Source organism: Mirounga leonina, unplaced genomic scaffold, assembly GCF_011800145.1.
Source record: "Mirounga leonina isolate KUSES-001 unplaced genomic scaffold, KU_Mleo_1.0 Mir_200, whole genome shotgun sequence".
In the NCBI taxonomy this organism is placed as follows: Eukaryota; Metazoa; Chordata; class Mammalia; order Carnivora; family Phocidae; genus Mirounga; species Mirounga leonina.
In genome coordinates this window covers 21,920,770-21,946,758 of record NW_023270503.1, presented here as the reverse complement: position 1 = coordinate 21,946,758, position 25,989 = coordinate 21,920,770, and the positions used below count along the sequence as shown (strand labels likewise).

The window sequence follows — 25,989 nt, the reverse complement described above, 5'->3', positions numbered from 1 at the left end:
GGATGTGAGGTGGGTGTGCGGAAAGAAGCCCGTTTGTCACTCATTTTGCCACATCAATGAAAGGACCTGGGTCCACCTGGCCTCTCTAGGCCGGATCCATGGGGGGGTCCACCATGTGGCCATTCCAGCGGCTACAGCCCCAGCTCCCTCCAAATGTGGCTCCAGGAGAGGACATGACCTTGTTGCTTCCTCTGTAGCCCCTCCCATCCACTCCTCCCAGGACCCCTCCGGACAAGGGATGGGGGGTGGGGGGGTGGTTCTCCTCTTCCTTCCCCTCGGGGAGATGGTGTTAAAGCAATCCCCTCCTCACACACACTCCCTTCCTGTCATTTCCTCACTCTGACAGCTCTCTTTCCTGCTCTGCGGTTGTTCCTCGTGTGCACCACCGAACGTGGCTAAGGACCAATAAACGTGTAAGGAGCCCCGGCCAGGTTTATCCCCACACAGCACAGGCTCATGACTCCAGCAAACTTTATTTCTGGCCCCAGGTCAAGTCTCCCAAAAGGCTTCCCAGCCAGTCACTTCAGAGACTTCCACAATCACCGCCAAGCAGACTTCCTCAGGAGGCCCTGTTGTCCCGACCCTTGACTTCTGCTGTCACCCTCTCCTGTCACCTGGGCTCCAGGCTCCAACCAATGGCCTCAACCAGGAGTTCACAGCATAGCTACCAGTTTGAAGGTGCCCTCAGGCTTGGCAGGAACCACGTGGACAAAAGTCTTATAGAGCACAGCACCCTTGGGCAGCCTGGTGACCAGATCCACATCCTCTGCGTTGCTGGGACTGGGCACGTAGACCTCCTTTGTGTAGCGGACTACCCCTTCCTCCAGAGCATACAGGTACTTCTTCTTCCCCAGCCCCACCTGCAACACAAAGACCTGGTCAGCTGGACCCACAGCCGGGAGGTCCATCCCAGGGCTTTGGGATAAACTTCTCATAAGGATTCAGGCTCTGGGACCAAGGGGGGGATCAGAAAGCTCTATCTCGGGTTCCCTTTCCTGCTGCCTGGCACCTCCTTGGCATCTAGGACTCTGTAACAGAAGAGGGAAAAGAAAACTCCAACAGCCAATCCTCGCGGGTGCTCAGTCCCTGAAGGCTGGTCTCTAGACCCATGTCTGTGCGGCTGGCCGGGCACCACACCGGACAGATCCCCAAACCAGGCCCAGGAAGATGCCCCTAAGCACTGCCCCCTGGGAGCCGGCCTCACTTAAAATTAAAAAACACTGGAGTTGTCATAGTAAACATGAGCTTGACATAGTTTCGTCCTACATAGTGACCTCTGAAGTTTAGGCTCTAAGGAAAGTATGGACCAAAGCCCTATGGTAATACATCATCTAACAGAACAGCAATCATAGTGACAGGCACCAGTCCTTTCACAGCGCCTGCCTGTGCAGGCAGTGCTCCCCTGACCCCTTTAGTCCTCACCCTGTGAAGCAGCTACCATTTCTAACTGCTCTCGATGAAAACTATGAGCGGAGAATAAACTACATGTTGCGCATACAGTTTGTGAACTGCATATATTTTAGCATTTTTCCTTTAGAACTTGAGATTGGATGTGGGGCAACTTTTACCCAGGCAATAGAGCATTATTCAATATTTCTCTGATTAAAGGAACGGGCTCTGGAGCCAGGATGCCGGGTTCAAATCCCAGCACCACTGCCTACTGTCGTGTGGCCTGGGCAAGCTGCATTACTTCACTGTGTCTCCGTTTTCTCATCTGCAAAATGGGGATAATATTAACTACTTTTATGGGGCCCCCCTCAAAGATTAAGTGAGTTAATCATAAAGAGCTTAGAATACTGCTTAGCTCAAAACACGTCAGCTTTTACTACTGCAGCCGCTATTTGAGTTAGTGCCCAGGGTTACCACAGGCACACAGCCAGGGCCTCAAGTCCTAAGAGACAAAGCTACCACGAATGCAATCCATTCGCATGTAAACTAGCATTTCTGACCTAATTATTGGCTAGTATCAGTCTTTATATGCCTACTAAAATGGCCAAAAAAGGGGCGGTGAGGGGACTGATTACAAACGAAACTAAACTAACATTTAAGATAATGTGAAGAGTACAGTACGGGGGTGCCTGGGTGGCTCAGTCAGTTAAGCATCCCACTCTTATTTCTGGCTCAGGTCATGGTCTTGGGGTTGTGAGATCGGGCCTCCAAGACAGGCTCCAAGCTCAGCTGGGAGCTCAGACTCTCTCTAATAAATAAATCTTAAAAAAAAAAAAAAGAGTACGGTACAGATCTGTGTTAACAAAGAACCTTCCTACCTCAGAAAGTAATCCCAACTTGCCGAAAACTGAAATCCCTGCCTGATATGGACCTAGTTTCTGGCACATACACTGAATTCTATTTTATTAAATTCAAACTATCTTTCAGCCATCTGATAACAATTTTATGCAAAAGAGGATTAGCAAGAAGGAAAAAGGAATACACTGAAATTAGTTTCCCAAGATTCAAAAAGTATCTCAAATCACTAGGCATCTCCTCCTCTAACAGGTGGGGTTAGAAAGGAGACCCAAGAGAACCAGGCTGATGCTCCACAAGGCAAAGCACAGTGACTGGGAGGCAGGCAGCCCCAGCACGAACCCCAGCTCTGCCATGTGGCCCCCTCCACTCCCTAAGTCTCTGGCATCCTACCTCGAAAATGGATACCTAGTGATACCTAGTGCATCATGGGGATGGGCTAAGGATGAAACGAGACAATGCAGGCCCAGGAAGCAAAATGATGCTTGGCATTTGCTAAGCATCCCATAAACACAACTGTTTTATGATCACTACCATGCTTAGGAACAGAGAGAGGTGGTCCTGGGAAAGAAAAAAGGGGAAAGGGCCACAGAGGAACTCACATGGGCGCCTGGGTGCCAACGGAAGTGGCGCTGAGTCGCAAGGATGTTGCCAGCATGGACATAGTGACCTAGAAGAAAAGTCCATAAGCACACTGACTGTGGGCCCCAGTGATGGGGCAGCACAGCAAACTGCTGAAAAAACATACCGGCCCTCGATTTCCTGGCCCAGACGCTGCACACCAACCTCTAAGCCTGACCCTGGACAAAGCCAATTCCTACATGCTCGGACACAAGCAGCCCCCATCTCCCTCTGCCAGTCCCCCCCCCTGCCCCCCCCCCCCCCAGTCTCCACACTCTTCTCTCCAATCACATGGCCCAGGTTCACACCTATCTGCTCTTCCTCAGGACCCCCTCCCTGCCTCAGGTCTTCTCTGCATCTGTAATCTGGAGCCAAGTGCTCTGGCGAGCTAAGCGGAGAGTACAGGCCCAGGAGGGGGCACAGTCTTCCTGTTCTGCAAAGGATGCCAGGGACAGCAAGGGAGGGTGCAGCTGGAAAATGGAAGCCAAGGCACACGCTCACCCTCCATTTTCTTGAGGCCAAAGCGTTTGCCTGGTGACTTTCCACCCAGGTTTTTGGAGCTGCCACCTGTCTTCTTGGATGCATATCTGATGGCAAGAGACGCAGCCTGAGGGGGGCTCAGCAGGGCTGTACCTGCAGACGGAACAGAAATGTTGTTCAGAGAGGCTCCCAATCACTCTTTCTCTGCCTCGATGGGCCATTTGGTAAGCTGAGAGGTGGCGGGGGTAGTGGCGGGGGAGGTGAGGAAGATACGTGAGCAGAAATGCCACCTGACTGTGTTGGTGGTTTTCAGGGAGTGTCTGAAAGTCCTTGGCCTTCTCCAAGGCAGGGGACAAGTCATTCCTTGTATTGTCCAGGGCGTATGCCCTGCATGAGAAGTGTGTGTGTGGCCTGGGGAGGCGGTGGGCAGTGAAATATTCACGGAAAGAAAATAAACACCATGTGCCCTGGGTCCTGACACATTCAGTCCTGTTGAAGAGAAACAAACACCACAGGAAATATAAGCCAGCGAGAGGACACCACAGAGCTGCTGGTTTCAGCCTCACTCACCACATGTCCTCAAGGCTCCAGACACTGTGGAGGGGCTGGACCACAGAGCCCAGCAATAGGACACCCAGAGAGAGGGTCCTGCTTTGGCGTCATCCACCACGTTCTCAACCATTCACCCATCCCCTGCACACCAAATACTCGTAAACAAAAAGGGCAGCTTCTCGGAGGGTAGCTCCCACAGGCTCTTAGCTATTTCAGAAGGCTGGACTCTTTCATCAGCAAGCCCACCCAGTACGTGTCCTGACCAAGAAGACTGACGCCCTGCCCTTGACAACCTGACCTCTCCATACTCATTCCAAAATGCTCAATGGCATTTCTTTTCAAAAGGAGAGTGAACTAAAATTCATCTAACTAAGTTGGAAGCCACTTGCTATATGACAAGCACAGGGCTGGCAGTCCTTGCTTTCAGGTCTCCAGACACAGCCCTGGTTAATCAGGGTTATGCCAGAATCTTTAGAGAAGCCCTGTGAGTCTCCAGAGCCTACAAGTTCAGAGTTCCTGAAACCAGGTTTCTGAAGTTTTTTTTTGTTTTTTGTCTTGTTTTAAGATTTTATTTATTTATTTGACAGAGAGAGAGACACAGCGAGAGAGGGAACACAAGCAGGGGGAGTGGGAGAGGGAGAAGCAGGCTCCCCATGGAGCAGGGAGCCCGATGCGGGGATTGATCCCAGGACCCTGAGATCATGACCCGAGCCGAAGGCAGACGCCCAACGACTGAGCCACCCAGGCGCCCCCAGGTTTCTGAAGTTTTAATGATAGAGAGTAGCTGGGACAAAGGACCAGAAATAAATGCTTAGAAAGACATGTTAAATGCCCAGCACCAAGATCTATCTACCTTTAAATCTATTCATTTGTTCATCCTCTAACTTATTAAGCTGAGGAGTGGGGCTTTTGTTTTATCTACACTATCTCTTTCACAAATCTTTGCCCTTCAGCCTACTCCCCATCCTCCACCTCAGAGTAAAGGATGCTACCAACTATGCAGTTGCTTGGGCAGAAATCAGAGTCATTGCAGATCACTTTCCTTTGCTCATCTCACATACCCAGCTCACGAGCAAACTCTGAGTTTTATCTCCAAAACTGATCTTAAAACCACCCATTTCCCCCAAGTTCACTGACACTAGCATCTTGGCTAAATCATGTCTCATCAGGACTACTATTACAGCTTCCCATCTGTTTTCCTCCTTTCCACTCCTACCCCCTTTTAAATTCACCTAAGCGCAATGGTTTGCTTCTCAACATGGAAAACTGGCTTATGTCACTCTCTTGCCCCTCATTCTCTACCAGGGCTAGGCCTCCCGTCATCCTTTAGGTCTTAACTTAGATGTTACCTCCTTGAAGGGCTTCCCTGACCACCAACCCCCCAAAAGACAGCAAACACACATTTTTGCTTTCTTTAACAGCACAATTTACAACCATGTTGTTTCTGTGCTTATTTTTGGCTTTTCCACTAGAAAGAACCGGCCCGAGAGATAGAGACTGTCTTCATCTCTGCTGAGATCCCCAACACCTAACTGCACTGTCTGGCACAAAGACTTTAATCTGTTAACTTTCTGAGCTCCAGCGTGCCAGTATTTATAGATGAAAGGATCCACGGAGTGGAAGCGGCGTGCCCACGTCACCAAAAGCTAGGGAAGCTGTACCTGCGCGCGGGGCAAAGGAAGGACACATGCTCCTCGAACCACCACCCAAGGCCGGGCGCCCGACGTGGTCAGTGACAGCTGCCCCTCAAAGCTCGAGGGCCCCCCGCGCTCTCCCGGCTCGGCGCCTAGGGGCCTCCGCGGGGAACGGCCTCCACCCTCAGGCTCCCGGCAGGGTCCCCGCTCCGCCTGCACCCCTCGCCCCGCAACAGCCACGGCGTCCCGTTACCAGCCGCCCGCGTCCTTAGCGCCAGCGCCACCGACGCCATGTTTGCCGTCCACTCGCTTCCGGTCTCAGAAATCTGCTTCCGCTACCGGGCGATCTGCTTCCGGGGCCTGCGCTGCAGTTGAAAGAGTGGCGCGAAGAGTCACAGGTGAGAGCTGGCGCGGCGGGCGGCGGGCGGCGGGCGGCGGGTTGGGGCCGGAGTTTTGAGCGCCGCCCGGCAGGGCCTCGGTAACCAGGGTGTCCGGGGCTCCGCCGCGCGGTGAGGACGCGCCGGACCGGCCTGGCAGGCAACCTCGGTTTGCCGGACTCTGGCGAGGTGCAGGGAGCGGACTCAGAGGAGGTCCCTCCCTAGACTTTCAGCGTCCTTTACCGAGAGGGCTTACTATCGGCTGCGTGCTGTGCTAAGCGCTGTAGAGGCACGATTTCAGTTACTTCGCACAATCTTATGAAGTAGGTGTTGTTATCATCTCTGTTTTACTATGTTGGAAAGCGAGGCTCAGGGAGGTTACGCGGCCCATCCGGGGTCACACCTACAGTGTTAGTGAACCTTTATTCGAAGAGTGATTCTTGTACACGACCCAGCAGTTGCACTTCCAGGTATACATGCAACAGAATTGAAAACCTGTCCCCACAAAAACCTGGACGTGAATGTTCATGGCAGCATTATTCATAATGGGCAAAACCCGGAAACCAAATATCCGTCAGTGCTCAACAGAGAAACAAATTGTGGCAGATCTATGCAGTGGAATGTTATTCAGCCATAAAAAGCCATGAAATACTGACACGCGCCACAACATAAACGAACCCTAAGAAACATGCTAAGTGAAAGGAGGCAGTCACAAAGGACCACATGCTGTATGATTGTTTGTACTAACTATCCAGAACAGGCAAATCCATAAAAAACAAGTAGATTTGTGGTTGTCAGGAGCTGGGGGACGGGGAAGTGAACAGTGACTGCTTAATGGCTATGGGATTTCTTTTTGGGGTGATGAGAATATTCTGGAATTAGTGATGCACAGTTTTGTGAATATACTAAAAACTACTGAACTGTACACTTGAAAGAGAAGTTTATGGTATGTGAATGTTATCTCAAATTTTAGAGAAAGGATGACTTGACATCTGCATTTCAAATGCAGAGATCAACAAGGGGGTGGTGTTGAGTCTTGTTACTACTGCATTAACATTTTCCGATAGTAATCTCCACTTTGTTTCTAGGTCACCATGACCTAGAAGGGATTTGAGGAGTCCTGTTAGACTACAGACAGCTGAGTTCCAGATTGAATGTGTTGGGACAGTATCCTGTTTTTCTGTTTCTATATTGTATGTATTTCCATAGTTTGGCCACAGAACATGTCTAATGGACTGAGTTCAGTGCTACAGTCTGCATCTCATCTCTTTTCCTTTCAGGGGATTAATTTGACAGCACGTATTGATGGCTCTAAAGTCATCACTGGCACTGGATTCCAGTGAGAGTGAGTCGGAAGAGTTGCCAACATTTGCCTTCCTGAAGAAGGAACCATCTTCAACAAAGAGGAGGCAGCCTCAGAGGGAGGCAAAAATCATTGTGGTTGACACCTCAGATTCTGAGGCCTCCTGTCGTCCATCACCAAGGTTGAAAGATGTACCACCTATCCGAGACACGGCTGAACCGGTCACACAAACAGAGCCAGTCAGGGTGCTAAGCAGTGAAAGTGAGGATGAGGAAGAATTAGCTCCCCTGGCTGAGAGGCTTACCTGTAAGTTTTTGACCCGCAAGCAACTGAGCCCTGAGGATTCTAGCTCCCCAGTTAAAAGTCTATGGGATCACCAAAATAGTGCAGGAGCATCACGTGACTGGGAAAACCAACCCTTTCCAAAGGTCCCTGATCTTCCCCTCCATGAAACCTCAGAGAGACATGCATCAACTAACAAGGACCCTGTGGGAGACAATCCACGCCATCAGCTTCCTGCCTTCAAAGCTACCTGCCCTGTCCCGAACGGCAGCTGGACCGTAACCAAAACAAATGCTGAGGTCCCCCCACTTCAGAAGAGAACCAAGCATAGCCAGAAGGTCCAGAGAGGCTTGCAGGGATGCCAGCCGCGGAGACAACAGGAGAGGACGGAGAAGGCAGCCCCGGTTAATAGGCTGAAAGCTCAGAGGCCCGAGGAATGCTTAAAGCACGTCGTCGTGGGGCTGGATCCAGGTCCTCCTAGCATTGTGTCTTCTTCCCGAGCTGGGGTGCCCGCTTTCTGGGCCAGCCCCTGACCGCCCCTCTCTCGTCATCTGTTGCAGTGCTTTTGCAGACGGAAGGGGGAGGCCAGCTCCTCGGAGCCCTGCAGTCCATGGAGTGCCGCTGTGTGATCGAGGCACAGGCCGTGCCCTGCAGCATCACCTGGAGGAGAAGGGCTGCACCATCCGAGGTAGCGGTTTTCTGGCTGATGTCTCTCCTCCCCGCTTCGAGCTCCCCGATAAATGCGCTTTCATTCTAAAGAATTTTAATCAGGGTCCCAGCAGGAAATCAGCTGGCACGCTCAACTGAGGATAATTTTGAGGAAGATGTAAGAAAAGAACAGTGTTCTAAAGCGTGGGCAGGGTACAGGGCAACTACAAGGGATGACACAGCACCTCACGGTAATGACACCACTAACTCAGGGATTCTCCACCTCGGGTGTAGTCGGCATTTCAAATCGGAGAGTTCTCTGTTGTGAGGGGCTGTCCTGTGCACTGTAGAAGGTCGAGCAGCCTCCCTAGCCTCTGCCCACTTAATGCCGGTAGCACCCCCCTCTCCAGTCCTGACAATCGAAAATGTCCAGATGTTGCCACACGTCCCTTGTGGGGAAAAATCGGTCCTGCTTGAGGACCCCTGCATATTTGTTACCATGCCTAGGCCTGAAGGGATGAGGGGAGGAAGTCGTTCCCAGAATCCAGAAGGAGAGAGAAATGTAGAGAGGACCCCCTTGAGAGAAGCTTGCCCTCCCATAGAGGAACATAGCAAACCCTAAGTGACCCATTTCGAGGGAGCCAGGGAAATAGCTCGACTTCACTCCTCCCTCCCTCCTTCCCTTCCCTTCTCCAGTCTCCTGTTGGGTTTCCCACCCACCATTCCCATTTGGCCATTTGCACCAGAGGGCCTGGTGATGTGGTCTTCTGCAGAGAGCAGAGCGGGAAGGGGGAGAGTGGACCCGCGGGGCAGAAGGAAGATATCTGCATGGGATTTCTGACACTGGGCTTTGGGAATAGGTGGGCTTGTGCTTGAATTTCAGGCCCCAGAGCTTTATTGCTATGACCCTGGGCAAATTATTTCATTTCTTTGTGCCTCATCTGTGAAACACTGACACTGTTGTATCCCTTTGGGTGCCCTGTGTCATGGGGACTGAGATAACCAAGCCCCAAGCACACAGTAGGGCACACAGCAAATGTTCCTTCCTTGGCCCAGGCTCCTGAGGTTTCTACAGCTCCTGTGCCTTCCGCTCCTCTTATCTGCGAATCCAAAATAGTCCACATTTGCAGAAACATTAAGATTTTTTCCTCTCTTGGGGCGCCTGGCTGGTTCATTTGGTAGAGTGTGAGACTCGTGACCTCAGGGTCATGAGTTCAAGCCCCACGTTGGGCATGGAGCCTGCTTAAAACAAAATTGTTCCCCTCTCATTTGGATCTCATAATTTTCTCAGTAATTTATGGCAACTGCACACTTTTTAATTCAGGGGATTAGCAAATCTTTATATTCAAATTGCAGTGACTTTTCAAGGTGCTTCCACATTCTCACTCCCATGCCCGTGGCAGGCCCCCTACACAGAGGGAGCTGTCACCCCACGTCACAGGCGGGGAGCCGGGCGGGAGAAGTTGAAAGCTTTGTGAAGGGTCACAGCCGATTGGTGGCGGAGCAGGAACTAGAGGCCAGCGCTCCTCCCGCTACACTTGGCTGTGTTATGGGTCTTGGCGTTGGCTTACAGGGACCCAGTGAGAAAAGCCTCCCCACGAGCACTGCTCCCAGGGCTCCGTCACTCCGACCGCTGCAGGAGTGTCTCGCGGGAGGCCGCCCTGTGGCGATGGTGCAGAGGATGGGCCCTCCCAGGCGGCAGCTCCCCTCGTGGCTCCCATCTGTCTGTAAGAGCCACTCAGCTCCCAGTCAGCCCCTGCCCTCAAAGGCCAAGTACTTATTTGCACAAAACCCTCTGGAATTTTCCTTTCCCTCCATTCCCCTATCCAGAGCGTACAGAAACATTGGCAGTTCTCAGCCCATTTCAACTCCTCTTCTTCACCGCCTCTGAGACGTGGTTCACCAAGGTTGAACAGTTGAGGACTGGGGAGGGAAGGGGTCATGGGTTATCGTTTCTTGCCACCTGGCTTCATTCCAGAAGAAAAAAATAATGCAAAAATGGGCTCGGCTGGTGTGGGTGCGTTCATTCACCCCGAAGGCCTGGGTCTCTCTCACAGGTGCTGAGCACCTGCTGACCTGCCTCCCTGTGCTGGGTTCCGGGTCCTTTGGCAGGATGGACAGGAAGACTGGGTGGAGGAACCAACGGTCCTGGCGCTGCTCCCGGCAGAGGCGTTTGTGTCCATGGTCCAGAACTTCAAGCAGGTGGGCAGAGCAGGCTGGGCGCTAAGGCATGGGACGGGGGCCGAGCCTAGGGAACGAACGTTAACGCAGTGTCTGCCCTTCACACAGGGAAGTGTGGGCGGCACTGAGAAGGGGAAGGAGACGCTGCGGAGCTTTGTGACTGACGCCACAGCAAGGGCAGCTGGGAAAGCTCTGTCACTGGTGATTGTGGATCAGGAGAAACGCTTCAGGTTTGAATTGGTCCTCAAGACTTAGCATGAAAAGGGGCAGCTCCACCAGAGGTGACCTTACTCATCCCACATCTGGGTCCCCCCCCCCTTACAAGCCCTATGCTCTGGTCGGGTCTTCTCACCCCTGTTCTGCCCGAGCTCAGCCTGGAGCTGCTGCTGTCTGATTTCCTCCCCGGTTCCAGTGCTCCGAACCCTCCAAGAAGAAGGAAGCAGGGAGTGGCAGATAGGGAACAGGCCAAGGAGAAGAAGCAGAGACGACCAGAGGCCAACACAGGGTGCATGGTGTCCAGGGTAGACGTGGAAGAGGTAAGAACTTCGTGTTGCCTGAGTCAGGCTGGGCTCCCACTCTCATTGAACCCGATTTGCTCTAGATCAGGAGCAAAGTGCCCGCCGGACACGCCTTTCTGCCTTGGCACTGAGTAAAAAAGAAGGGGCTAAACAGGGAGTCAAGGGGCTGGGGTGCAGGTTTGGCGGGCATGAGAGAGGAACCTCAGCCAAGTCTCCCTCCACCCCTCCAACCCGTCCTGCCTTTGGGTCTCTAGGCCTTGGTGGATCTGCAGCTGTACACACAAGCCCAGGCCCGAACGGTGCAGAGCTGGAAAGAGCTGGCCGACTTCGCATGCGCGTTTACGAAGGCTGTGGCTGAGGCGCCCTTCAAGTGAGTGCCCCAGCAAGTCTCGGCTCCACTGCTGGGCCTTGTGCCGTGTGGTGGCTCTGGTCCCCACACGTGTCCTTTTCCCCTGAACTCTGCCGCCAGCCCCTTGTCTGTGAGGCTGGTGGTGGACGGAGCCAACCTCATGCTGGGGATGCTCGTGAGGAGCCCTCAACCCCAGTCCCTTTAAAACGTTCTGCAGTAGCTGCTCTGTAAGTTCATGTTCTCCAGGCTGGTGCTGGGTCACCAGTGAGCCAGGTTACCAAGATCCGTCCCAGGTCAGGTCACGATGTCATAAGCCCTCATAAAACAAACTTTTAGGCTACTTAGCTTTGGGAGTGTTCGTGGTCTGAATTTAAAATAGTAGGGGACCTCAGTCCAGTCCAAGTCCCTCATTTTCTACCCAAGGGAACAGAGGCCTGAAGACTGCCTTGTCTGAGCTCCTAGCAAGTTAAAAGTGGAACCAGACTCCTCCCAGATTGCCTGACAGCCAGTCCCTAGTGGCTATCCCCATGCACACTGCCTCTCTGGTCCATACAACCCAATGTCAACATCGGAAGCAATCTGGTACTTTTCTGGCAACTTCTCTCTTAATGAGAAGGACTAGATATCATTTTTAAGGGAACTAGCAACTAGCACTGCTTGGGGACAAAGTGAGCACCCAAATAGGCGCCCGTGAGGTCTGTGGAGGGAGGGTTTTTAAGTTCCCAGGGAAGGGGACAGATGGGAGTGACGAGTGACTCACAGCTCTTCAACTGCTGTTCACAGGAAGCTTCGAGACCAAACTAGTTTCTCCTTCTGCCTGGAGAGTGACTGGGCTGGAGGGGCAAAGGTGGACCGCGCGGGCAGGGGACTCGCGCTGGTCTGGAGGAGACAGATTCAGCAGCTGAACCGAGTCAGCCTGGAAATGGCCAGCGCCATTGTGGACACCTATCCCTCCCCCCAACTTCTGGTCCAGGTAGGCTGCTCCAGCAGTCATCCCCCAGCACCCTGTGGCTTTAGTGGGCTCCCAGGCAGTTTCCGCGAGGGCACTGGTAGTCAGCAGTACAGGCCTGCCGAGATCAGTGAACAGAGGACACGGGTTCTCACCCCCCCACCCAAGCTCACTGCCCCCTTATTGATGGACAGGGGTGACCCTGGGTAGTACAGTATTGAGAGGTCATCTGCCACTTTCAGGCTTACAGACGGTGTCTCTCGGAGCAAGAACGCCAGAATCTGCTTGCAGACATACAGGTGCGTCGTGGGGAAGGCGTGACCGCCACCTCCCGCCGGGTCGGACCAGAGCTCTCCAGGCGCATCTACCTTCAGATGACTGCTCTGCAGCCAGATCTCTCTTTAGACAGTGCAGACTGATGCCAGCCCTGGGGGACCAGGATGAAAAGCTGGAGATTTCCACCTCACCCAGCTCGGAAGAGGACCACAGGAAGAGGCTGGGAGCGCCTCCCGAAGCACAAGCCTGGGTCGGGCTCACCACAGACTCCTTCCTGGGTGTCAGTATCTGTAGAAGTCTCCCTGCCAACTTGGGACAGACAGCTGAGATACTTGCGTTCACCTGCACAAGCATTCAGTGTCCCTCTCCCAGCGAAACTCCGCTGCCGTGCACAAATCGCCCTACCCCAGCAGCCCTCAAAACACGAAGCAACAAAGACAGACCACTCAGACACATATTTAATAATTGTAGAAATCCAGAAGAACCTCAGCTTCAGATCTCGAGATCAGGAGTGAACTTCCCTCAGCGGGCTGGCCAGATGGGGCTGGCCGTGCCCTGCCTCCCTCTCACCCACGGAGGCCGCCTCAGCCAGCCCCCTGCATGTGGGTCTGATCCCTGTGCTGACTTCCCTATCCTCTTAATCTCATCTCACATACTATGTATTTAGTTTCAATAAAGCATTTGTACCAATGGCTCTGGAACTTGGAGGAAGACGAAGGAATATGTAGTGATTCTGAGTAAGGTGTGGGCCTTAGCAGCAGAGCTGTCTGTGGGGGAGAAAGGAACAGGTCGCTCTTCTAGTATGAGGACAGTCACGAGTGGCTGTCCTATCCAAATGAGCCACTAAGGCTGAAAGCTGGACCCCACTCTGTCTCTGAATCGTGACAGGTTCTTGCTCTCCTAAGGGAGAGACAAGAAGCTTGCAATGGGGAGTTTTCAGTGAAGGAGCACCATGACGACCATGTCTTATCCCTTCCTCTGGCTTCTGTGAAAGCAGGAGGCCACGGGAGGCCACAGAGCAAGAAGTGGCTTCATCTGGCAGACAGAACAGACAGTCCTGCCCCCGTCCGTGCTAGCCGTTCATAAACGCAATGCTTAAACTCCATGGTGCTACTTGTTTTCCTTCATTGCGGGGGTGGTTCTGGGTCTAGACCCAAACAATGCCAAACCACCGGTTCTACGAAACCTGAGTTTGCAGGCTGCCTCTGAGTTTGTCACACCGACTGACAGCTGTCACAGACAGAACAGCTTCGCAACAGTCCACCTCGTTTACTGGCAATCAGGGAGTGAATGCTCTAACACAGCCGAGGAGCCCGGCCCGTTTGGTGACAGCCACGTGAGCGGGGGCAGGACTCTGCAGGAGTTGCCCCGGACCCTCATGGCTGGGGGAATTCTATCTGTGGGACACGAAGCTGCCTACCGTCCAAGAGTCTGCACCCCAGCTGAGAGACGCTCAGTTCCGCTGTGAGTTCTGGTCTCTCCAGACGTTGTTAAAGAAGCAAAAATGATGGAAAGAGGACACTGGAGTGAGAGTCTAGTTGTGCCTCAAACTAGCTGGGAGACCGTAGGCAAGTCATGGAAGGCCTCAGTTTCCCTGTCTGCACGTATTATATTGGACTGTATGGTCCTGAAGTCCCTTTCACAGCCTAAGATTTTATATGGTCATTAAAATGTCTGAGGTCCTTAAGAAAATAGGTATACCCCCCCACCCCCCAATTTAGGCTAGATTTGCTGAGTATGGTGTTCCCTTAGTCCCCAATACCACACTGCCTCCTGATCTGCCCTGGCTACGCAGGGAGGAATGAAAGAAAGGGTTTGTGACATACAAAAGTATAAATGTAGTGACAGCTGACCTGACCGTTTAGTAGGAACGAGCCTTGCCTTTACACAGCTTTGTGTAACGACTGGAAAAGGCTGTTTTTCCCTCTGCCCACCCCAAGCCTGTTCCTTTAGGCATGCAGGTAACCGGCCCACCTCCCGCTTCGCCTTCCCCCGCCCGGGAGCCCTGGCTAAGGAACAAAGCAGTCCCAGAAGAGGGGATCTCAAGTACCGGTCGGCAGCCGCTTGAGGATGGCAGGCAGGTCTGGCGCCGCAAACAGGCTGTGTCCCGCAGAACCCAATTCCATAGGAATCCAGGCTCCAGGGCCGGGAGGCGGCGGGCGTCGAGGACAAGCTCACTGCTGCGAGTCGGCCCGCAGCACCCACTGCAGGATGTGGTGGCCGCGCAGGCCGCGGAGCGCGCTGTCGTAGACGGCGTTGACGCCGGCGCAGAGGGGCTGCCGCCGCAGCTCGGGCACCCGACAGGCCAGCAGCCCGCCCGCCGCGCACAGCAGCAACAGCAGCAGCAGCTTCAGCACGGCCCACGTCCTGCTGGGCCTCCGCGGGGGCGGCTTGCGGGGCCGCGGCCCGGCCTTCGGTTCTGCGGGGACAGGGCACGACGCACAGAGAGGTTCGCTCGGTCTGAGGTGGCGCACGCTCTACCCGGCGGGTGCTCGCCTCCCTGTGCACACCTGCTCACACCCCCTTCTCGAACGAAGACCCCCAGGCCCCGGAACGTTTTAAGAATACCCGGGCGCTCATACGCCCCGATGATGCACAGACCAAAGCCGAAAGCCTCCCCAGTGGGTCTCCAGGGAGCGCGCTCGGAACGGGGACTCACTCAGGTGCCTCACGCAGCTCGCGGGCCCCAGGGCCCCTCGGGGGCAGGGGACAGGCTGTTCAGGGGGCACGGAGCACAGGGAGCGTGCTGCCCATTTGGCAAAACAGGCCGGAGCTCTGCTACTGTTGTTTGTGTTCTTATTATCATAGAAGATGCACGTAACAGAAACCCCAGGGCCACCCGGGCGGCGCAGTCAGTTTAGCGTCCGGCTCTTGGTTTCTGCTCAGGTCATGATCTCGGGGTCATGGGATCGAGCCTCGCATCGGGTCCACCCTCAGTGCGGAGGCTGCTTGAGTTTCTCTCTCCCCCTCTGCCCCTCCTGCTTGTGCGTGCGCTCACTCACCCACTCTCTCAGGTAAATCAATCTTAAAGACAACCCGGGAAGGTAAGCTAGCATCCTGTCAACAGTGACTGCCGCTGGGGGGCGGGGGCGGGGGGGTTCACAGGTGACCACCATTTTCTGATACATATACGGAACTCTGCTTGTTCTCGGGAATGAATATATATGTTACGTTCCTAATTTTTTTTAAAAATTGTTTCTGGGATCTTTTTAGACAAAACTTTAAAAAAAACTTGACGGAGTGCCCACACGCCAAGAACTGCACGATCCCGTCACGTAGATTTTCTCGCTTAATGCTACCCCATAAGGAGGTCCGATCCTCGTTTTACACAAGGAAACAAAAAGGTGGTAGGCGGCTGGCTCAAGGCCAGCAAGCGCGAGCAGCAGGGCCCCAGGCGTCCGCCCACCCAACGGAGCTCCTTGGCCTCCCAGCTGCCTCTCCCCCGGGGGCCCCTGCTGACCCAGAGGCCAGGCGACCCGCCCCTGCACACGGAGCCGCCTCACCACACAAACAGCTGGACACTGGTGTGGCTTTTATACAGCCTGCGGCCAGAGGATTCCTCTGGCATTCAAGCAAGGGGCGCGCGCTCTGTTCCGACCTAGAGAGAGCAGGAGAGGCAGTGCCAGCGTCCCTGGGACGGTGCCGGGCGCTCAGAAAGCCCACGTGCGCGGCACAGGCGACTGAGGGACTTTTAAGGGCAATGTCTCCGCCTTGTCGCGATTTTAGCATCTGACCCTGACAAGAAGGGCAGCTCCCTCCTGCAGGAGCGCTCCCAGCTGCATCTGCCTGAACGGCGGCACGCCCCTTCGCGGCTCTGGAGCGACAGAGCAGCCCCGCGCCCGCTCCCCAGGACGGCCCCCCAGTCCCTACGCACCCTCCAAGCTCCTCCCGGGCCCTAGGGAGCTGTATGTGACCACAGCGGCCCCCGCTGCACCCCAGCTGGAACCCTGCGGCTGCCAACACGTACTCGGGGCCTGATTCGTCTCCTTCCTGGGCTTCTTCTCCTGCTCCCGCCTGGCTGATTTGAGGGCGTCGTACTCCTTCCTCCGGCGCTCCTTCTCTTCCGCCTTCTCCCGCTTCCGCAGCTCCCGCTCCTGAGCCTCCTTAGCTCGCTGCTTGGCCTCCCGCTTCTTCTCGGCCTCTGCAGGAAAATGCACCCCAAAATGACTTCTCACCGCACACCACCCCCCCCCCGCCAACCTGCAAGAGGGCTTCCCCAAGGAACTAAAAGCTTGGGTTTGGCCTCCCTTCCCTTATGCCACAGGTCATGTAAGCTGTATTAAGAGGAAACGGCGGTCTCTCTGCTCTCGGAGAGGTAAGCCCTCCCTCAGACACAATAAGCTGCTCTCAGGGTGTGCTGAATGGATTAAAGGGTCCCGAGCCCCGGGCAGCAGAGATTAGGGTGATGTAATAAGGGGCACAGGTGATGAGCCGCAGGATTCAGAAAGCACAGCGAGTGACCACCTTCTACAACTAGGCTGTCGAGAGAAGAGACAGCGGGGGTGTGGATTCTATGGGATTCCTACCTTCCCAAGACTCAGAAAGGAACGTGGCATGGGAAGGGCAAGGAAGAAGAGGAAGTGAGTGCTCAAGTTCACAGTGAGAGAAGATGGAAATGTTTTCCTGAGAAAGCAAGACTAATAATTTGTCAGAGGGTAATCTCTACACTTCACCTCAGGAATCTGCGAGGAGTCACAGTTCAAGTGCATTCACATCCAGTACCCAACTTACAAATCACTGGCTTCCAAAAATGCACTTCCAAATGAGATATCTGGAAGCATGAAGTATATTTTTCCAAAGCCAGAATGCCACAAATTAGGGAGTTAAACGTCCTTTTAGGGCTTAAAACCCTATCTGACCCATAATGTAGCTGAAGAGCAGTACGCTAAGTACTGGAGCTTTCCACTGTTTTTCTATGCACAAACAAGCTCCAAGTTCCAGCTGGGCACTGAGAACGCCAAGGGCGCATTACACCCAGCCTGGAGAGAGCCCGTGGCAGCAGGAAGTCAAGCAGCCGTGGTCCAAGGAAACACGGCATCACAGGGGACACACATGTATAAGGGCCTGGTGTCACTAGGCTCCATCTCAGGGTTCGCCCAGGACCAGGACTATGCCCATCCCTCCCCAACCCCGGGAGTCCTCCAGCATTGGGGGCTCAGAAGTCAGCCCCCAACAAGCGCCTGCTGTGCACCAAGCCTTGTTCTAAGTGCTCGGGATCCAGCGGTGAAGACAAGTCAGGTTCCAGCGCCTAAAGCTTTCTAGAGACAAATGAACAAAGAGTAAAGAAGACAATGATGTGTGCCATGGAGAGAGTAAGAGAGGTTGTGATGGAGTGACAGGCGAGACGGCAACCCAAGTCAGGGTGGTTCTGAAGGGGTTATGGTAACGCTAAGGCAACATGTGAGCAGACATGAGGAAGCACACGAACCCAGCCGTGTAAGGACCTGAGGGAAAAGCAACCAGGCACAGCCCCTGAAGCGAGAGCGGCCTTGGTGTGCTCGAGCAACAGCAGAGGCTCATGCGGCTGGAGTTACCAGCATTCTCTCCCCGGCGTGTGGGACAGAGCGGAGGAAGCAAGCAGGCTGGGGCCACGGCGGGCCTTGTCGGCGACCGAATGAAGTCTGAATTTCATCCTAAGTTCCATCAGAAGCCATTAGAGTGTTTTAAGTAAATAGCAGCATAACTGACTTCTGTTTTAAGAACATGTCCATGGCTGCCGTGGAGGGGGCATGAGTGTGGAGACAGGCCACGGAGCGGGGAGGCGCCAGGGCCGGCTACAGCATGGAGGCTGAGTCACGGGGCGGCCCGGAGGGGAGGGAGCATCACACACAGGACTTGCTGGCCATCTTTCCAATTTCAGGCTTGAGTAAGTGCAGGAATGGGGACTGCCTATTACTGGGGGCCCCTGGGAGGGCTTGAAGGGGACTGTCTTGGCCATGCTTAAATTCCGATGCCTCTTAACCCTCCCAGCAGGCTGTAGGCCTCTGGAGCTGGGGATCAGAGACAAACCCGTCGGACAGAGATGAGGCCATACACCGCCCCACGGCTCCCCGCTGCTTCCACGGACCCCAGCTCCTGCCACATGGGAGTCAGCGGCCTGGGAAGGATGGGAAGACGGCGGGAGGAGGGATGGCACGTACCTCGTTCTACTTCCAGCCGCCGCTGCCTCTCTCGCTCCTGATCGGCCTGCATGGCTTTCATGTGCTGTAACACCTGCGGAGGGAGAAGGGTGCTGAAGTGCCCGGAGCAGGGGGCGCCACGGGGCGCACGTCCACTAGGGAGGCTCCAAGGCTCCCCCTGCTCTTTTCAGGCTGGTGCAGCCCCACGCAACGCACAGTTAAGGGAGGCAATCCCGTCCCTGTCTCTTAACTCACGACGCCGGCCTTAGTGGGAGATGGGTCATTCGAGCCCAGGTCAGTAAAGCTGTGAGCAGACACATCTGTGAAACGTGCTGCCAACTGGAGTGTGTAAGTTACCATCACACGCGCCATCCCCAGCAGCTCTGATGACGAGCAGGGACAGCATTGTCCCCCAAGGCTCCCCGCCCTCGCTCCCTTGGCTACCTTATGCAAGTGCCGCCCCTCTCTGTCCTCAGGAGGCGGCTTACTCTCTCGGTCACAACACTAGGTTCCCTAAGGGGGGAGACGGCTGTCCCATCTGCCGGCTAGACACTCAATACATTTTTGATGAACGACTGCCTGGCTCCCCATCTCAAGAGGCAAAAAGCCAAGGCTGGGGGCGGGGGGGTTGATTTGTCCCCATCACATGGCTCCAAAGTAGCACAGCTCAGAGCTACGGTCTTCTGAGCTCCGGGGCCAGAGCCTGTCCCACTCACATCAGCACACAGAGCAAGGTAGCCTCTAGGAGGAAGGGAAGCAGCCTTCGGCCCACCCAGCAGACAAAGCCTGGCGCCCAGAGCCCCTCAATCCTCATCCACTCAGTCACGGATGGCCTCTGACTCCGAGAGCCCCAGAGATTCTCACTATGGGCACAGTGAGGGGAGAAGGTAAAAGACTTTTATTTTTTAGGTTTGTTTGTACCTTTAGAAGCTGGTATCCCTTGGATGTAGAGGACAGAGTGAGAGCTTAGAGCCCAGCACAATCCTGACTCTACCACTTCCTAAGTGTGTGACCTTAGCAAGTGACTTAACCTCTCGGGCTCCCTGCAAGAGCCTGCTTTGAAGGCACGAGGAACCCTGTCCTGGGCCTTGAACCTGCTGCAACCTCTTGGAAGGGAGTCAAGCTCACTAAACAACGGCCACTCAACAAGGAGTGCAGGATCTGTTGGAAGGTCAAGCCTGATGTTGGGAGGCAGTCCAAGTTCGAAGTCCCCATCTCACTCTGAACTCCAAATACTAAATAAACACCAACCATTCCGGTGATTTTAAGGGGTGTACAGGTGGCTAAATAAAGAGCCGAGAGGTTTAAGAGACATCCCTTTTCACCCGGGCTCCAATACATCAGGAGTTACGTGATAACACAGCAAGCTCAGAAATGGGAGTGACTCGTCTAATCTGGACTGGGAGCCCCGGAGGGCAGATTTTGTCCACCTGTGCCAGGCCACAGCCTACAGTAAGCACTTAATACTGTCCAGCTAACAAATTATTTTTAAAAGGGGCTGTACTCTGTACCAAGCTTATCAGTTACTGCAACTGACCTATGCACCCACACAAGGTCAGAGCTGGTGAGGTCTAAGCTAACTCCTGGAGACAAGTGACCTCATCCTGGCTGGCCCAAGCCACTCCACTACGACGCCTAACGGTGTGCTGCACGCTGCACTCAGGAGACCACGTTGGGCCACAGAGTCAGGGAGCATGGCTTCAGTGACCACACCCACAATGCTGTGGGCTACCTGGAGCTCTGTCTGGAAGCTATATGCTAATACTAAAGATCTTGGTGCTCAATTAAAAATGATCTTTGTGGGATATCAGCAATTTCACATGGTTTAACATATTATTAGTTGAATGAATACATGGATAAATGAAAAGTGTGTGCATGGTGAGCGTTTCTTGTGTCAGAGACATAGAAGGGAGCTCTACTTCCCAGGGTTATGAGGATCATGAGGTGAGGCATAAAGCACGCAGGACAAAGGAAGGGTGGTTGGTCAGAACTCCTGCCATTCTTCAGAACAGACAGCACACCTAGAGCACGGGGCCTTCACTCATCATTTGTACTGTTCGCAGCTAAGGGTAAGCTGTTGCCGTGGCTACCGGGCTGCAGTGACCCTGTCCCTGGTCTCCTGTGACAACAGGTGAGACACATGATGAGACTTTCTAAGAAGCTCAGAACTAATGATAAGAAAAGCCATTATCCCCGAGATTCACATAGAGACCCACCATGCCCACATTTCACTTCCAGTAATTCTAGCATTTGAAGTTAAAGCATTTCGAGTCCTTTCTGTTCATCATGCCTCCTAAACATGGCCAAGTAAGCCATCTGGCGCTCAGCTGTTCTAAAGCTGGAGGGAAAAAGTGACCATGGCTGGCGCTGGAGAGATGCAGTGCGAGGCATGGGGCACCTGGGGGGGGCTCAACTGGTTAAGCGTCCGACTCTTGATTTTGGCTCAGGTCGTGAGCTCAGGGTCGTGAGGCTGAGCCTTACATTGGACTCTGCACTCAGTGTGGAGCCTGCTTGGGATTCTCTCTCTCTGCCTCTGCCCCTCCCCTCTCACACACATTCTCTAAAAATAAAATAGAAATCCTTAAGAAAAAAAAAAAAATAAAGCAGTGCGAGGCATCTTCAGGGCTGTTGGCAACGCCTGCCTTCCATTCTGCCTTTAGTTCCTCGCTCCTACATCAGATGACTTGACTGAAATCAAATGTCAGATCTGCCCAGGATGTGTCTGCTTATAGGTATATAAGCTTATGAATATTAACGACACTTATTATCAAAATTCCTACAATAACTGTGACTCAGATAATCCTGTCCCATTTAAAGAACTGTCAATGGTGTAATGCTGGATTAAGCAAGGTCCCGGTTTCTTTCTTTAAGATTTTATTTATTTATTTATTCGAGTGAGAAAGAGCGAACAAGCAGGGGAGAAGCTCCCCAAGGAGCAGGGAGCCCGATGCGGGACTCGATCCCAGGACCCTGGGATCATGACCTGAGCCGAAGGCTGCCGCTTAACTGACTGAGCCGCGCAGGCACCCCGAGATCCCGGTTTCTTAAGAACAGAAGTTCCGCAGTAGAGAAGCTAGTACCGTTCTCCTACTTGTAAAGTCAGCACAGAAACAAAGGTCCCTCTGCCTGACAGGCTAATAGCAGCCATATTCCACTGAGACCCTAGTGCTGGAAACCTCAAACAGGTGAGGTGTGTGCCCTGGGAGGGAAAAACAAGAGGACGCAGAGGCGAGTCCCAGAGGACCGTGTGACCGTGTGGAGGAGACCCCGGGGAACTTCGTGCTTACCTTGTTGGCACACTGCTTACACTGCTTCTCGTCCAGGCAATCCCCTGCCACTTTGGCCAGGGCAGGATCCAGCGGGTTATCCTTTAGGTCCAGCCACTTCAGGCTCTGAAGAGAGAGGACAGAGAGGCTGGTCAAGCCCAGGTTCACACAGAGGCCCTCAAGGTGAACCAAATGAGTGGGAAGAAAGCCCCAGCCTTCCGAGGCAGCACCCCCAAGGTGGTGTTCGTGCCAGCCACTCACGGCCGTGCTCCACCCGTCCCTGGGCCCTCGGCCTCGCCTGACACGAAACACTAGTTCCTGAACCGTTACCTTGAGCTGAGCAAAGCTGACGGGCAGGGTCACCAGCCTGTTGTTGAGGAGATCCAGGTGCTGGAGGTTGACCAGACGGCCAAAGTCGGCCGGCAGTTGCTGCAGTTTATTCTTACTCAGGTCCAGCTTCACCAGGTGTGTGAGGCCGCAGAAATCCGCCTGGGACCAAGACAGGGAACACCTAAACCCCGGGCTCACAGCTCGGAGTGATGATGCAGGTTAACCCTGACCCTACCCGCCACCTGCTCTTCCACCTGGAAGGAGATGCAACCGACCCCCAGCACTTCCGCTCTACGTAGTGAGATGCGTCCGGAGTGGCGCAAAGGAGGCACAAAGTGTGTGTGTGTTCCCTCATGCTCTGTGCGCCCTCCAACCCGACCTCCACATTGCTCCTGCAGGGACTAGGGGCCCGTCCGGCCCCCCCATGGCACCCCAGGCTCTCCCTTCTCAGGAGCGCTCAAAGCGCAGCATGACCATCCGCTTCCCTAAAAAGGTCGAACGCCCCTCAAGTACTCAGTCTTCTTCTCTGTTCTTTGCAGCACCTAGCACAGCACCCGTCTATAGTGTTGCTCCCACCTCAGCGCAGAGGCCCTGCTCACGCTCTCAGGGGACCTGTAACCGCCAGCGGACCGGCACTGCCGAGGAAGGCACGAACAACTGAACACATTCAGACTGAAAAGCGCACTGAAGGCCGCTGCATGACTACCGACAGCACGCACGGCGGGCGGCAAGCACCTGCCACCACACTTTCACTAGACATGAAATGCCTCCTAGAAGCAGTGGGATCTCGGATGCTTTTTCATAATGAGAAACGGTTCTTGCTGAGCTTCGAGAAGATGCTAGAGAGAATGAGGTCCAGGGGAATACTGACAGGGGAACAGACTAATGACCCAATGAAGAAACTGCCAACTTCTGAGACCCGATCCCCGAGCAGAGCCCAGGGGAGCCGGGCAGGGAGTGACACGGCCAGAGTGATCGCTGGTAAACACAACGGCAGCAACAGACTCAGGCCTGACAGTGAAGGCGCGCTGCTCTGGAGCCCAGACCTGCCATCACCCAGAAGGGGCTGAAGGGCTGAACCACTCCGGGGCCTACGAAGGTAAAGGACTGCAGACTGAAGACATAGCAAAGCATATAATGGAGAAGGAGAACTGGGAGAAGTTATGGAAGAAAAATCAAAAGGATCTGACCACAGGCCGGATGTGAACAAAAAAGTGTCGCAAAGTAATTCAAGGGTTGGGAGAACAATGATACAGTAGTCCCCAAAAGCCACATTTTTTTTCCTGTTCCTCATCAAAAGATACACAAGGAAGCTGTTCATAAACAGCTTTCTCCCTGGAATGCAGAGGAACGTACAGAATGGCCTCTACTCTCCTCTACACGATAAGGAGGTAAACTATTTTTCCAAAGGAATGAAATAAGGCAGAAAAAAAGATGACCCCAATAAGTGATTCAGCCAGCATTCTGTTGACTTTTTTTTTTTCCAAAGATTTTATTGAGAGAAAGAACAGCGTATGGGAGAGGCAGAGCGAGACAGAGAAGCAGGATCCCTGCTGAGCAGGGAGCCTGATGCTGGGCTCAATCCCAAGACCCTGGGATCATGACCTGAGCCGAAGGCAGACGCTTAACGACTGAGCCACCCAGGTGCCCCGACTTTAGTTTTTCATGGCCTGACTTTCCCACTGTTCTAAAGAATGAAGCCTCTACTGTGCTTCCCTTCTTGCTGAGATAAACCACCCCACCCCTCCCCCAGCATACTCCCATTCAGTTATAGCTTGTCTGCGGCCTGTCCTGAAATCACGGCTCTTAAGACATAACTCCCTTAAACAAGAAGGATCAGGGCTCTAGAAGGAAGTGTGCTCGCCTGCCAATCTTACCGGTAGACTAGTCAGTTTATTGCAGGACAGATCCAGTATGGTGGCCTTCGGGAGGGCAGCCTAGGAAAAGGAATGAGAACAAAATGTCAAATCAACACATGGAATGATTCAGTGACATGAAGCATTTTCCAGAGAGAATTCCCACAATTAGGAAGGCCTTTAAAAATTAGCACTGGAATATAATAGTAGTAATAATAATATAACAGCTGCATGCACCAACATTTACTACCTACCAAGTATATTACATTACAATCTTAATCCTCACAGCCCTGTAAAATGGGAACTATTATCACCATTTTATAAATGAGGAAATCTATGGGTATAAAGGTTAACTGGCTTGCCAAGGGCAGGGACACAGCTCTTCAGCAATGGAACTGGAATATGAACTGGAAGTCTGTTCTAACCTCCGCACTACAGAGCCAAGTGCCAAAGGCAAATGTAATCCATTAAAGGCAGGAAAAGGTAGGGCACCCAAAGTGACCCTAGTGTGCCGGTAGGAAACCTGGTGGGAAAAGCAGGGGCTATGATCTAACTCCACTTTGGCAACAAACTAGTTGTGTAATCTTCCTGGGACCTCAGGCCTGTTTCCTGGCTGGGAGTTTGGGAATGGTTGGGGCGAGGGGGCGGTGGGCAGCAGCAACTGGATTCCAGCCAGTTTAAGCTGAGTTGGGAAGAGCCCTTGCCAACCAAGCAGTGACACTGCACAGTCTTCACGGAAGGACGCCCCAGGGGCCAGGACAGCTGGCTGGGACTGCCAGCTTCCAAGAAATGCAAGGTTCCGGGCCACACCCAGGTCTGCCCAGAGGCCTACTTCTCAGGGGAGTCATTCATTCATTTACTCATTCATTCTCCAAACAGCCAGCAACCACTCCGCGGGCGCCTACTTTGAGTCAAACACGGAGGTGAGCGCTGTGAAAGCCCCCCCCCCCAGATAGGAGGGGAGATTCACTCCTGACTCGTAAAAAGCTCAGGGTCGAACAAGCAGCACCTTCTCATCTGCTGGAACTGCGCCAAAGTGACACGTGTACATCCCCGGAAGAAAACTGGGGGCAGAGGTGGGCTTCCCGCGAACTTAGTCCCACTCCTCCCACCCAGTTTTAAGCTCTGGAAACTGAGGCGTGCGAAAGGAGGCGGCCCGCACAAGGGCCTGCGCCAGTCTGGGGCGAGGACCTGGGCCTCGTGGGGCTCTACTGACCAGCTCCTTGACCGGGACCTCGTTCAGGTCGCTGAGGCTCAGGTCCAGCTCGTTGCCGTCCAGCTTGTCGCGGAGGTTCCCGCCCTTGCTACCGGCCTTGGTCATGGTGACGCCGGCCGAGCGGTCCCGGCTCCGGGGCCTCCGACGGGCAGGAGAGGGGCGGAGAAGCCGCTCGTCGGCTCAGTGGACTCGCACCCAACCGACAACGCCCGCGTCCGCCGCCGCCGCAGGTGCAAGACGCCGCCGTCTGCCCGACCGCCCGCTGCACTCTGAGCCCCGCGCCCAGCTCCCACTGGTGCCGCCGCGACGACGACCACTTCCGTGTCCACGTCACCTTCCGCGGCCACTGAGAAGGGCGGGGCCAGAGCGTCCAGGGCGTGTAGGGGAGCGCCATCTGGCGCCGAGGAGGGCACACTGCAGTGGCCGCCACCTCCGGAAGGGTGGGGTTCAAAGTTGCGAGTTCGGTCACCCGGCTGAGCGGCCGTTTTTCCCCAGTGGCGCCGGGGTGCGTCACCGTCGCTGGCAGCGCCAGGAGGGGAAAGGGCACGGGACTGGGCGCCAGGAGTCCTGGATTGCATCCCAAACTGACTTCATCAGATCACCCCCATTCTCGTTGATTAGGAGCCAAAACTGCACGTCTTTCAAAATTGCTCCGGTCCTCTTTACTTAATCCCCAAATGATCATCACCCCGAAAATTCAGCCTCTGAATCTTATCTCCTCTTCCCTGCTCCAGCCCTTGTCCAGGTGGCCATCACCTCGCGCCTGGATTACTCTGAGTCTCTCTCCC

General features: G+C 54.1%; 3 protein-coding genes across 4 annotated transcripts; 1 reads left to right on the top strand and 2 right to left on the bottom strand.

The window, feature by feature from the left end:
- Positions 1–454: 454 nt before the first annotated feature.
- MRPL27 (mitochondrial ribosomal protein L27) lies at positions 455–5,851 on the bottom strand. The gene is made up of 4 exons (XM_035026874.1): positions 5,785–5,851; positions 3,367–3,498; positions 2,847–2,914; positions 455–860 (listed from the first exon to the last, which is right to left on the bottom strand). The coding sequence occupies exons 1-4, from the start codon at positions 5,822–5,824 to the stop codon at positions 654–656; spliced, it is 447 nt and encodes a 148-aa protein (XP_034882765.1). The 5' UTR covers positions 5,825–5,851; the 3' UTR covers positions 455–653.
- Positions 5,852–7,172: 1,321 nt separating this feature from the next.
- Positions 7,173–13,365, top strand: EME1 (essential meiotic structure-specific endonuclease 1). 2 transcript variants are annotated; one of them, XM_035026870.1, is made up of 8 exons: positions 7,173–7,964; positions 8,054–8,181; positions 10,254–10,343; positions 10,431–10,552; positions 10,735–10,858; positions 11,095–11,210; positions 11,973–12,162; positions 12,381–13,365. In XM_035026870.1, the coding sequence occupies exons 1-8, from the start codon at positions 7,214–7,216 to the stop codon at positions 12,555–12,557; spliced, it is 1,698 nt and encodes a 565-aa protein (XP_034882761.1). In that variant the 5' UTR covers positions 7,173–7,213; the 3' UTR covers positions 12,558–13,365. The 2 variants fall into 2 exon arrangements, with proteins under 2 accessions (XP_034882761.1, XP_034882762.1); XM_035026871.1 differs by having other exon boundaries at positions 10,696–10,858.
- A 420-nt stretch (positions 13,366–13,785) lies between these two features.
- Positions 13,786–25,509, bottom strand: LRRC59 (leucine rich repeat containing 59). Its single transcript, XM_035026872.1, has 7 exons — positions 25,202–25,509; positions 24,007–24,066; positions 22,130–22,288; positions 21,821–21,925; positions 18,555–18,627; positions 16,382–16,555; positions 13,786–14,833 (listed from the first exon to the last, which is right to left on the bottom strand). The coding sequence occupies exons 1-7, from the start codon at positions 25,304–25,306 to the stop codon at positions 14,589–14,591; spliced, it is 921 nt and encodes a 306-aa protein (XP_034882763.1). The 5' UTR covers positions 25,307–25,509; the 3' UTR covers positions 13,786–14,588.
- Between the last annotated feature and the right edge of the window lie 480 nt (positions 25,510–25,989).